At 36.8% G+C, this 13,057-nt stretch overlaps 1 protein-coding gene across 1 annotated transcript in view; it reads left to right on the forward strand.

Moving 5' to 3' along the window:
• The window catches only part of LRP1B (LDL receptor related protein 1B), a 1,834,834-nt gene that overhangs the window by 357,236 nt on the left and 1,464,541 nt on the right, over nucleotides 1-13,057 (forward strand). The window contains exon 2 of the mRNA XM_035008121.1: nucleotides 2,708-2,830. Within this exon, the coding sequence (XP_034864012.1) occupies nucleotides 2,708-2,830 (123 nt within the window). The remainder of the gene's footprint in view (nucleotides 1-2,707; nucleotides 2,831-13,057) is intronic.

Below are 13,057 nucleotides of genomic sequence, written 5' to 3' on the forward strand. Positions count from 1 at the left end.
CTCCATTTTAGTCCCCATTACTTCAGTTCAATCATCAGGAGCTTTTCTCTAGACAATTGCAACAGTCTCCTGACAGATGACTTTGTACAGTATTTTATTATAAATAACCTTTCTTAAGTACTTCTGTATGACTTCAAATTATCTACAGAACATTTCCTATGGTAATCAAGGTCCTTCATTCCTGACTCTGACCTATGTTTTTGAGATGTTATTTTCCAACACCAGTAACAGTTCTTTATGGTCCTTTTTTATTTCTTTATACTTTCAATGAGTACTTATTGATTATTTACTGAGTCAAACATTATACAACGGTATTTAGCAAGGCACCATCTCTTTTCCCTTATCCTCATAGCAATTTGTTATCATTTGGGAAGTAAGAAGGAAGGAAACAATTTAGCATCTCAAGATCATAAATCAAATGCAGAGTAGCTATAGGTACAATGAACATCCATTCTCATTTTTCTGGAATAAATTTGGTTTATGCCTGTTTCCCAGTATAATTATTAATAAGCCTTCCTTCATCTTCAGAACTCTCCCCGTTTGGTGATAAATTATATGGTTTCCTTGTCTATAAGCAAAACAACTTGAATTTCATCTCATGCTCTTGCCCTACATTAACTACAAAAGTTGTGTGACAGTCTGAAGCAAAATTTAAGTCCTCCTCTTCTAGCAGTGGAATATACTTATAAATATCACACAAATTATTTGGTGAAAAAAAAATCAAGGTTTTATAACCTGAATGTGATTTCAATTTTAGAATCTTTTTTTTTTGTTTGTTTCAAATGCACTTTAATAATTAGTTCCTTAGTTATATTGTCACTCTACCCCTTGTCTGGAATGCCCTATATTTACTCTCCATTTGTCGAAATCCTACCCATTTTTAAAGTAATGCTTACATCTCCAAACTATTCTGTTTTTGTCTTCATCTTTGTGGTCTTTTCTTTGTTTTTAGATTTTTTTTTTTTTAAGATTTTATTTATTTATTTGAGAGAGAGAGTGAGTGAGAACACAAGTGGGATTGGCGGGGGGAGAGGCAGAGGGAGAGGGAGAAGCAGACTTCCCTGAACAGGAACCCAGATGTGGGGCTCCATCCCAGGACCCTGGGATCATGACCTGAGCCTAAGGCAGACACTTAACCGACTGAGCCACCCAGGCACCCCTGTGGTCTCTTCTTTTCCCAATTATTTTCTATATCATTTATTTGGCAAATTATTGTATAAAAGTACTTTTTTTTCCTCCTGGATCTGTTGGCACAAGCAGTCTGCTGGATCCTTAAAGACAAAGATGGTGACTTCTACATTTTTGTAGCACCTACCCTAGAGCCAAATACAGAGTATGCTCAATCAACTTAATGTAAAAACAAAACAAAACAAAACAAAACAAAATAAACAACCCAGCTATGATAATAGAAGTAATAAGTGTGCTATTGATGGTGAATTTATTGAAAAATATAATAGGATAAGATAAAATAATAGCAATTTCAGGTAATATCCTTAGTTTGAAAGTGGAAAAAAAATAGTTATATACCCACAAGTTGTGTATATGTTTGTGTATGTTTGTAATATATATTATTGAAAATTACGTTGGGGTCAAGAGAGAAGAGGTTAAGGGAGAGAAAAAAAAGATATACTGTATTTGATCCCACTGTGTGGAAAATGCACCATCATTCTGTATTACTAGGGGAAAAAAGTCAATTAAGTTATGGTCTAATGCTTTCATGTCCCTTAGAATTTTTATTTGCTGCATATTTAAAGACCTACTTACTGATAGATTTTTTAGTTTGAATCATTCCTATATATACATAACAAAAGTGTAAGTGATATCAAATGGCTACGATTTGATACGGCTAACAGTCCTTTACATTCAGAGATCATCAATTGTAAAAAATATTCCTATTTCAGACATTTAAAATATTAAAAAGGTAAATATTTTATTGAGTGGATTCACAGTGTATAAATAAGTATATTGCAAAACCAAAACAACATAAAAAACAAGACATATGATGAGTTTACTAGGACTTGAGGAAAGACTACAAAGCCTAAATATTCTGAAGCCATTGAAGGAAAATAATGTGATTTTGGGGTACCACCAATTGTAGAAACCCAAGTTAGAGCAAAGCTTTATGGAAGTTACTATCACTTTTGCTGTCCAGTAACAGAAGCTGTCATCTGGGAACTTGTAGCAAAAAAAGAAAAGAAAATATTATGATAACGGATATCTAATTAATGTAGAGACATGAAGCCCCAGTATCAGGATAGATGATTAGGACCTGAATTCTCAGAGATGGAGTTTAAGATTTAAGTTTTATTTCTGATTTTTCTTTCTCTTAGAGCAGAGGAAGAAACTAAAATTTCTATACTCAAGAACGTCTGCTTTGGATCAACATCTATAAAACCCACTGGCTGTGATTACCATATGCCTTATCCAATATGACCAAAGTTCTAGTCGTAAACACAAACAGAATTCTTAACTATTTTCAGAACAGATTGTGTGAGACCGCAACATAGTCAATTCTATCAAAATTGTGTGCTTGAGCTGAGTGGCTAAAATTAAGATAAATAATTGGTTTAGTTTTGCTGCTGAACAGAAAATGTGGATCACACTCATGTACCTTTTATGCATTGCTTTCCCACATTTCATCTTTGTACTGCTCTTGTGTTCGTGTTCAGATCATTCATATTTTATTTCGAAACATTTTCATTTTCAGATCAGCAGTTGTGTGATCCTGGTGAATTTCTTTGCCACGATCATGTGACTTGTGTCTCCCAGAGCTGGCTGTGTGATGGGGACCCTGACTGCCCTGATGATTCAGACGAGTCTTTAGATACCTGTGAGTAGAAAGGTTCTCGTGCCATTCAGATTTACTTTACATGTGAAACTAAATGTCAGTTGTTTTCACAGACGACTGCTGTTCCAGTTGCTTCTTTCTTTCTTTCTTTTTTTTCTAAATAGCCTAGGAAACTTGAAATCTTTTGTTTGTGTTTCCTTTAAAATGACTATGTGAATGAGACCATAAAATGCAGTTTTGTAGTGTGAATTAATTTTTGAAGGGAAGAAAATGCAAGGTTAATTATTTCAATGTGATTGTGTTAACTACTAGAAAAAAAATATCTTGAGGAGGGAAAGAAATCCTTTAAACATAACACTCAAAGGGAATAAGACCATATCCAATAATTTATTTCACTCATTTTGAGACAGAAGAGCATATAGAAGGAATAGTAAAGTAATTAAGTTGAGCTCCCATATTATTTCTGTTAATGTCTTCAGGCACTATACAAATTATTGAACATGTTTTCTTTAGAAGTGGCAAGACAGAAATTATATTTATTCATCCATACATGGAGCTTTTTTGCCTTAATAATATTAGATTCAGAAGCTCTTCACACACATGGATCCCAACTGTAATAATACCACCTTATCGAACTTGGAGTTCACTGAGGGCTTTGCATACATGAAAAGTGCCACTAACGCAAAATTATAAATGATAGCGCCCCAGCTAAATCTGCTATACTTTTTTTTAAATACCCACTATCATATGGAGTATGAGCAGTTCCCTAAATTTTGATATTGATATTTCCGCACTTCTAGTTTAGTCTGTGCATCCCCTGGAACCAGGTGTGACAGCTTATCAGTTTTCTCAAAGCCGCTACCTGGTGCTGTTGGGTCAAAGTGGGGAAAAAAAAAGTCCATCATCCTTAGTGCTTGATATTGTAAGAGATAACAATTACTGGTTACATTTTCCATTTTTATTTACTTGTTTACAAGTCTTGCAGGCAGGGCCAATATAAGTTTTGATGAAAATCTTGCCATTAGAAAGCAGAGGCAATGAATATTCATTTTCTTTATGTTTGCTAGTGTTTTTTAAAGTTTCTCAGCATATGGGTTCTTGAATATTTGCATTAGTTGCTCCTTCCTTTGAACAGATCACTTCTTCCATAGGAAGAGGTTGTAGTTGTTTACTACATTTGTAATTCTCACCAGTTTAATTCAGAAAACCTTTACTAGACTCCCTATAGCATAGAAAAAAAAAAAAAAGGTTAATGGGGAAAAGCCCTAATAGATAAAATAAAATGTAGTAAATCCATACAAAAGAATGTTATTTGGCAATAAAAAATGAAGTACTCATTCATACTACATGGATAAAACCTTGAAGACATTTTCTAAGGAAAAGAAGCAAGTCACAAAAGTCCATGTATTTTATGATTTCATTCATATGAAAGATCTCAAATAGGCAAAGCTACAGAAGTAGAAAGCAGGTGAGTGGTTCTCAGGGCCAGGTGGGGTTGGAGGCAATGAGGATTGACAGCGAATGAGTATGGGATCTCTTCTGAAGGTGAAAATGTCCTAAAATTAAATTGCAGTATGGTTGTACAACACTGTTAATACATTTAAAAACATTGACTCATACATATTAAAATGGGTGAATTGTATGGTATGTGAATTATATAATAATAAAGTTGTTTAAACATGAAAAAGAAGGAAAAAATCTCAATAGTATGGCTGTGGGTGCAGATGGCATAATACTGAGAGAAGACAACAATAATAAATGCAGTGGGCATGAAATATATAAGTAGTAGGACCCTCCCCTATTGAAGTACCATCTGGGAGTTTTCTTCTTGTTAGCTGCAAGGTTAGGTTGCCATGGCACAATTAAAATAAAAAGTTAAATTTTTGAGTTTTGGTACTGGAATCTTGTGTTTCTGTTCTGATCCTTCCACAAAATTGCTGATGGGGAAAAATGACAGAGACGTGAGATAGCTTTGTGGAATGCATGTGCAGGAAGGCCACGTTAAAGGAAAAATTCCTTGGAACTGTGTACCTGGCACAAAGCAAAAGCAATTGAGGAGACATGGTTGGAGAGCCTATAAAGGCAGGAGTATCCTTTATGCTGATGAAGAATAGAGAATAATGATTTTCTTTTCTTTTTTTGTGTGTGTGCTAAAGAGGGAGTTCAGTAGGAGACTCAGACTGGAGAGGCTTTGTGGTAGAGAAGAGTAGCAAGGACCTGTGTGATCACAACCCAAGCCCAGAGAGGAAAGAGACCTTGCAGTGAATGCTCAAGTGGATGGGTGATAAGTATCCCTTTCCCCCTCCTGTGCCCACTCCACATCTCTGGGAACATGGCTGATACCCATCAGGGCCACACCAGTGGACTAGACCCGAGTTTGCCAGCCAGCGTCCACCCTGATTGATTCGGCATTTCTTGTGAATAGTCAGTGTATCCGCCACAAATGTTGTTAAATATTTGAATGTCCACCCTGCCCAGAACGTAGACAGCACCTTGGGCTTGGGAAAAGGTAGATCATTCACAGAGATTAGGGGCTTTAGCAGCCTGAGGCCTTAAGTTAGAAATTACGTATGGGTTCATTAAAGATAGTGATAGACTTTCTGCTTTCTTAAAATATTTTTAAGATGAAATTCATACCTGCTCAAGATATTTTTGGCAGTTTTTAAGTATATAGTTATTTTCCTCTCCAATAAAATGTGATGAATTCTATTTAAAAATATTTCTTCATTTTGGCTGTTCTTACTCTTTTAACATCAAAATTGCTGAATATCCTTAAAGGAAATGTTAAAACTATTCTTATATCCGTGTAGTTACATAACAAAACAGAGACGTGACTGTGTTCTCTACCTGGGTACTTGATGTGGGCAACGTATTTGGATCTACATTAAATTAGCCTGTTCCAGATAAATGGTTTCGGTCAGTACCCATTGAAAGTTGGACAAGCATAGAAAAAAGCTCTATGAAAAATATCAGAGTTTTTCAAATTTAAATTTCTCAATCCAGATGTTCACAATTACCATTTTCTCTAATCATAGTGCTTTGTAATGTGTTGTTTTATGACATTCATATGCAGTCATCACTGATCTACATAAAATAATTGCATAATTTTATAATTATATGGATGGATTCAATGTGAAGGATAAATACTAGAAATCGAAAACCTTGAAGATTGATTCTTAGGAAGGGTAATTTTGTGCTCGGTGTATGAACGAAAATGTATTATCATCTTTGATTTGAAGACAAAGTATGTTGTAGCTACAAAATATTAGATGAAAACAGCTGATGCAATACACTTATTTTTCCTAAATCCACTTAGCCTTTAAGATGAAAAGAAGACCAATATAGCATCAAATTGATTATGATAGTGGGAAAGCTTTGCAGTGACAACATTCTAATAGGAAAAAAAAAAAAAAAAAGCTTTACTTGTGAAATGCTGATGATTGAAATGCTTTAGAAGATAAATGTGCATACAGAAAAACAAGAAATTTTGAACTTAAATGAAATTTAGATATTTGGGGATCTGAGATGTTAACATGCACGTATGTTCATCTTTTGTGTTTATTTAGGCTCAGGCTCTAGTGGAAAAAAAAGGCAAGCCCCCCAAAAACAAACAGACCAAAAAACCCAACCAACCAAACAAAAAAAAACAAAACCAAAACCAAAAAGACCCCAAATTTTTGTGGGAGGTTGGTTTACCACTAAGCTGATTGCATGTTGGGATGAGTTTTCTCAAGTATGCAATTGGAGAAATTTAATAATTTATATCCTTACATTGGATGTGAGAAATGATTCATTATCCTCCTATTAAAAATAAAACTCCTTATTTCTCCATATTATTTGAAGTAAGTTTTCAAGAGTCTAAATGGCTAATCATCTTTAGGTTCTACGAGGCAATGAGAATAGAAAATCAGGAAAATCACCATCTTTCTACTCAGTGCTTTTAATCCAGTTGTTAGTCTAGCGTTGTTGTGTGTGACAAGAACTAAAGTAAATGGTAATAATGTTTATTTGTGGAATGAAAGCTTAGTACCACCTGTGGCGGAGAAGTCTTCTTAAAAGGCAGTTTTAGTTTGAGGTATTCAGAATTTAATTCCTTCTAGGATTTTCTGTTCAGTGCTTAATGATACTTCCTTTCCAACAATCTGCTTCAACTGATGTGATGTTTTCTGCCAATCTGACATTAATATACTTAAAGCTAGATTCTTCCTTTTTAAGTCAGGAAGGTATTAGTTCTGCTGTTTCTTTTCCTTCCCTATTGCCCTACACCGCCCCCCTTCAGATAATCATTTAGGGTGCCCTTCAATTACATATCACACTGCGGATGTAATGACTCACCGGTCAACAAAGGCGAATAAAAATGGCCTTGAAGGAGGGTAAGATTTGCAACGTGGATAATTGTGATCATTGGCACATTGACTCTACTCTATCCTGTCCTTCTGAGGGATCAGCAGACTTTTTCTGTAAAGGACCAGATGGTAAATATTTTCGATTTTGTGCCCATATGATTTCCATTGCATATTCTTGGTTTTTTGTTTGTTTGCCAAACCCTTTAAAATGGGAAACAGAAACAAAAACCTTTCTCGGCGTACACTCTATTCACCACAGGCCACAGGTGGGATTTGGCCCGTGGGCTGTAGTTTGCTAACCCCTGTCACAGTGTCAGTGCTGAACTATCCCACTGTTCGTATGGAGTTGGGTCTGTGCCCAGATACTGCTGCCCCCGCGAGCAGCATCACCCCTCACAGCAGAAGTATGTGGCACAGAGCTCTGTGTGGACCCACCACCACATGGGGCCAGACTCACCCAATATGGTGTCATCTACAAAAACTGGGTTCTTTGTCCTATGTTTGCATATCACCTTATGGGTTAGGATTGCATTTGATGCAAAACAGGAACAGTCACTTAACCAGATCAGGATTTGTTGTTCTTCTATAAAAAAGTTGGAAAACACCACCTTTCTGCTCTGCCATTCCTAGCATGGAGCTGTCAGTCTTAGAGTCAAAGCATGACTACTTCACCTCTGCCGGTAGATAATTTCATGTCAGGCAGAAAGAAGGGATGGGGAAGAAGGAAAAGGCAAGTGCCAGTCTCTCTGTTTAACAAAATATCAAGCTCAGTGGATTTCTGCTTAAATGCCCTTGGCCAGAATGAAACAGGTGAGGTGTGGGGCAATGAGTATTTTCACCAGGGCCCATTGCTTTCCAAAAGAAAATTAGTGGCTCTGCTATTAAAGAACAGGGGGAGGGTAGCTATTGGGTGGGCAGAGACACCAGGCAGCATGTGCCACAATGTCCTTTCCCTCCCCTTCCTTCTCTCCATCCACCGCATGGGAGGAGCCAGGCACAGTGCACCATCAGGGCTTCTGAATCCCAGCTGCTCGGCTCCAAAGCCAGTTCCTCCATGAATATCTTTGCTCTCAGGCAACTGACTTAACTTTTCCAGGCTTCCGTTACCTCGTCTGTACAAAGGACATGACAGTACCTGCCTCATAGTAATGTGCTTATAAAATAGTGTCTGTTGCAGGGCACCTGGGTGGCTCAGTCATTTCAGCGACACACTCTTGATTTCAGCTCAGGTCATGGTCTCAGGGTCATGAGATCGAGCCCCATGCTGGACTGCAAGCCTGCTTAGGATTCTCTCTCTTTGCCTCTCCCCTGTTTGTCCTTTTCCTCTCTCTCTCTCTCTCTGTTAAAAAAAAAAAAAAAAAAGAAAAAAAAAGAAAGAAAGAAAGAAAAAGAAAAAGTGTCTGTGGCATAGGAAGACTTTCTTTACCACGCACCCTACCCTGATTCCAAATGCCCAGAGCTCTGACCAAGTACCTTACCCTGAGGGTCTTTTGATAGAACATCCTAACTGCCCCTCTCTCACATTCTTACTGAAAATTGGCTTTATTCTCCAAGGGTGTGGCTAGGGATAGGATTAATCTACCACATACACTCATTTGATTTAAGTTGTTAACAGTTTTTAGTAATTAGGTATGTTATACTCAAACAATAGGACAAATACGGTATCGAGATTATTTGGGGACAGGTGGCTTTTTTCTAGGAACTCTTCCAAAAACATCATGTTAACTAATTGACTAAAGTTAAAATACATGGCTACAAAACACATTAGTGAATAATCATATTTCATCAACACTGCAGTCCTGAAATGTTGAGGTTATCTCATTTTAAAAAATGAAGAAATTGAGTTTAGGGTCCTCTCCTCTGTCCTCCTGTACACTGGCTGTTATTGGTGAAGGCAGAGTTTATATTTCTTTGAATTTGCTTTCCTTTTTTGAAATGCTGACGTAAAGAAGGATCCAATTCCTCAGAGGACCCCTTAGGCTACTTAATTGAAAAATATGATGTCATTTGAAAAACACAAAAAGCTATCCCAACAGGGTTATAACACACTGACGTGGGGAGTGATCAGTTCTAATTGAATAATGCCGTAAAAATAACAAGTCTCCTGGGTAATAGGAATCGAAGCATTTATAAAAAATGAAAATAGCTGTGAGTTGTTAGGGTTCGATGTGCCTCTGCATGAGTTGATCACTTCTATTGTGTTTCTGGTGTGTAGGATTTTAAACTTTATTTAGATAGGAAGATATTAATGAACTTCTTATATTTGTGCAGTGACCTTTCCCCTAGGATATAAGGTAGAAACCCTTTTATAATTTCCTTCTAAATTTTCTTTCTTTGACAGAGGTCAGAGAAATAAAATGAAATTCAAGTGAGAGGTTATTAGCAAACAGATCCTGCCCTTTAAAAATATATAGTAGAATAGGACATTGAAACTAGACTATAGGAACAATAAAATGAATGGAAGTGTGGTGCTTGTTTCTAAGTAATAGTGATTTAGAGGTCACTTTGCAATGAGCTAATATATGAGAGCCACACAGCTAAGCTTTTCGTTAGGTAGAGAAGTTGAAATGATCTTACAGATTAAAGGGAAAGCATATGAGACCCATGAGGCCAGTTTATGTCTCTTTCAATTCTTTTTGTTTTGCTCTTCATTTTATTCTGAGACTCCTCTCTTTAGCAATGGAGAGGCCAAAAACATTGACCCTTCTTTAATGATAAAAAGACTCCCACTTAAGAGTTGATATGGAAGGGTGACAGAAAGGTGGGGAAAAGTGTAATTATGAATTGAAAGAGTCTGTCTAATGTTGGTTCCTTTTCCTAGCACAGTGGGGATGGGTGGAGGGTGACATTTCTCTTCATTCTGCCCCACAATGTACTAATGGGTCTCTGAAAGTCTGCCTCTGCAATTTTAAGAAAGCTTGATTGGAGGCAGAGGTGATAAAACTGAGTGTACTACGGTTCACACAGGAGAGCAAAACCAGAATTAAAAAAAAAAAAAAAAGCCTCGCTTTTTGACTCAAGGAGTCACTGCTTGTTGGTTTTCTGATCTAAGATCACAGGTCACAGGATAAAAAGGGACTCGTGTCCCTCAGCCAGGACTGGCAACTAGAGGGAATGCAAACTTTGAAATGTAAAATAAAGAGGGTAAAACAAAATAGATGAATTCCACAGACAACTCTGATAAAATCTCTTTGGCTTAAGGGATGATGTACTGTAAACAAATGCTCTTGCGGGGCTCTGTAGGGACAAAGCTGAAGGCTGAACAAGGAGTCTTCTTAGAAACAATTCAATCCATCATTTATCCACATCTAATCTAGCATTTGGGGTTGGGGATGAAGGGTTTCTACCTTTCATGGGTGAGCAAATTTCTTCCCGGAGGACGTTTTATTCTTTATAGTCAGTGTATAAAATTTACATTTGACTTTCACTCAGAAGTGCTTCTAAAATGACAAATTTTGTTAAATGAAGCACTAAAGGATATTGTGTTCTAAGAACTTATTTTAATGGCAGTGGTTTCTTTTTCTGTCCCTTCTCCCACATCTTCTATCATCCTTCCCTAAAAGCAAGATATGAAACCCAGCTGTCATATGCTTAGGGAATTTTCAGCAGGACAGAGTATTATCATTCTACTAATTGCTATATTGGCCCTGTTCAGATTCAGGCCCCATGATTAATTTTGTGTTGATTTTTTTTTTTAATTAAAATCTTTGTAACATTAGCTTTCCTGATTTTCAGGATGGGAGAAATTGCTCACAAAGGAGTAAAGTTCATGGAAGATGGGTAGACTAAACAGGGCTTAGGTGAAAGGACACCAACTTAGTGAATGTGGCTAATACCATGCACTCAGGTTTCATGCAGGGTTTGTTGTTTGTTTACTGGGGGAAAAAAAAAAAAAAAGGATGCCTTGGTAGGGAAGAGTTTGTCCAAGAGTTTGTCCAAGGTTATTCAACCTTGAAGGATCAGATACAAGAGGGAATCCTTCAAATGGCACAAATTTTTCTTGGGACTCAACAGCAAGAAAGAAAACAAATACTTCCCAATACCCCTAGTTGAGTTGTCAAGAGAAAAGTAATTCTAATAGAAATTACTTGTCTTTGGATTCAGCATACAGTCATAAAACCAATAATCTCATCCTTAACAAATAGGGATTGTAGAAATAAGTTGTATAATGTTTTGATGATTTTTAAAGGACATGCACATTAGAATCATTTAATATCTTTTGACCATTGCAATTTTTTTTTTTTGAGAAGGGTAAAGCAGGTAGTGTGGCTATTGAAAGAAAGAAAGAAAGAAAGAAAGAAAGAAAGAAAGAAAGAAAGAAAGAAAGAAAGAGAAAGAAAGAAAGAAGGAAGGAAGGAAGGAAGGAAGGAAGGAAGGAAGGAAGGAAGGAAGAAAGAAAAAGAAAGAAAGAAAGAAAGAAAGAAAGAAAGAAAGAAAGAAAGAAAGAAAGAAAGAAAGAAAGAAAGAAAGAAAGAAAGAAAGAAAGAAAGAAAAGAAAGGAAGGAAGGATGAAGAAATCTGAGGCAAGGCACAGACAGATTGCCTGGTCAAGAATCTTATAGCTAATAGATAACAAGGCTAGAATAAGAATCCAGAAATTCTATTTCTTAGCTTCCTATTGTAGAGTCTGTTATGGGTTGAATTGTGTTCTCTCAAAACTCATATGTTGAAGCCCAGTACTCATATGTTGAACTCATATGTTGAAGCCTAATACCTCAGAATGTGACTTCATTTGGAGTTAGGACCTTAAGAGGTAATCAACTTAAAAAGAGGCCATTGGAGTGGGTCTGAGCTTAGTGGTGGTCTTATAAGAAGAGGAAATTTGGATACGCTAAGGGACACTGAGGCGAGTGTACACAGATGGAAGACCATGTGAAGAAGCAGAAAGAGAGTGACCATCTGGAATCCAAAGAGAAGCTTCCCAGGAAACAATCCTGACAACATCTTGATCTTAGACTTCTGGCCTCCAGAACTGTGAAGAAATAAATTTCTGTTGTTTAAGCCACCTAGTCTATGGTGTTTTGTTAGGGAAGTTCTAGCAGACTGATACAGCAACTATTATACATCTAGTAAACTTCTATCTATTTTTAAACCAGTATAAGAATAATGTAGCAATTAAAAAATGCCTTCTCTGGGGCTCCTGGGTGGCTCAGTCATTAAGCATCTGCCTTCGGCTCAGGTCATGATCCCAGGGTCCTGGGATCGAGCCCCGCATCAGGTTCCCTGCTCCGCGGGAAGCCTGTTTCTCCCTCTCCCACTCCCCCTGCTTGTGTTCCTTCTCTTGCTGTGTCTCGCTCTGTAAAATAAATAAAATCTTTAAAAAAAAGAAAGCCTTCTCTTCTTTGAAGATATATATTAGAATACTACATTTACAGGCATTATAAGCTTGTTTAAAGAGATGTAAAATGAAATTCTATTCCTACAGTAGTGGTTATAACACTGTTAGAACACCTAATTTAACTCTACAGTTCTATTCTTAGGAAAATGAAAAAAAATATTTTTGATAAAAAGACGGTATATAATTACTAAAGATTTATTTTTTTTCACATATTTATGAATGATGAGTTGCTCCAAAATTTGACAGTAAAAATAAATGCTTCTTTCTACACATGGACCTTTGGGGAATTTTGTTACATTTTACTTCCAAATTTGCACATATCAGACAATTCAGTTTTTTAAAAAGATTTATTTATTAGTTTTAGAGAGAGAGAGGGCGCACGTGCATAAACGGGGGAGGGGCAGAGGGAAAGAGAGAGAGAACCCCAAGCAGACTTCCCATTGAGCATGGAGTCCTATGCAGTGTTACATCTCATGACCCATGAGACCATGACCTGAGCAGAAATCACGGGTGGGACGCTTAACCAACGGAGCACCCTGGTGCCCCTAGACAATTCAATTTTTTAAATGAATGGCATGCTATGTA

The sequence above is a fragment of the Mirounga leonina genome, unplaced genomic scaffold, assembly GCF_011800145.1.
Source record: "Mirounga leonina isolate KUSES-001 unplaced genomic scaffold, KU_Mleo_1.0 Mir_151, whole genome shotgun sequence".
NCBI classification, from domain to species: Eukaryota; Metazoa; Chordata; class Mammalia; order Carnivora; family Phocidae; genus Mirounga; species Mirounga leonina.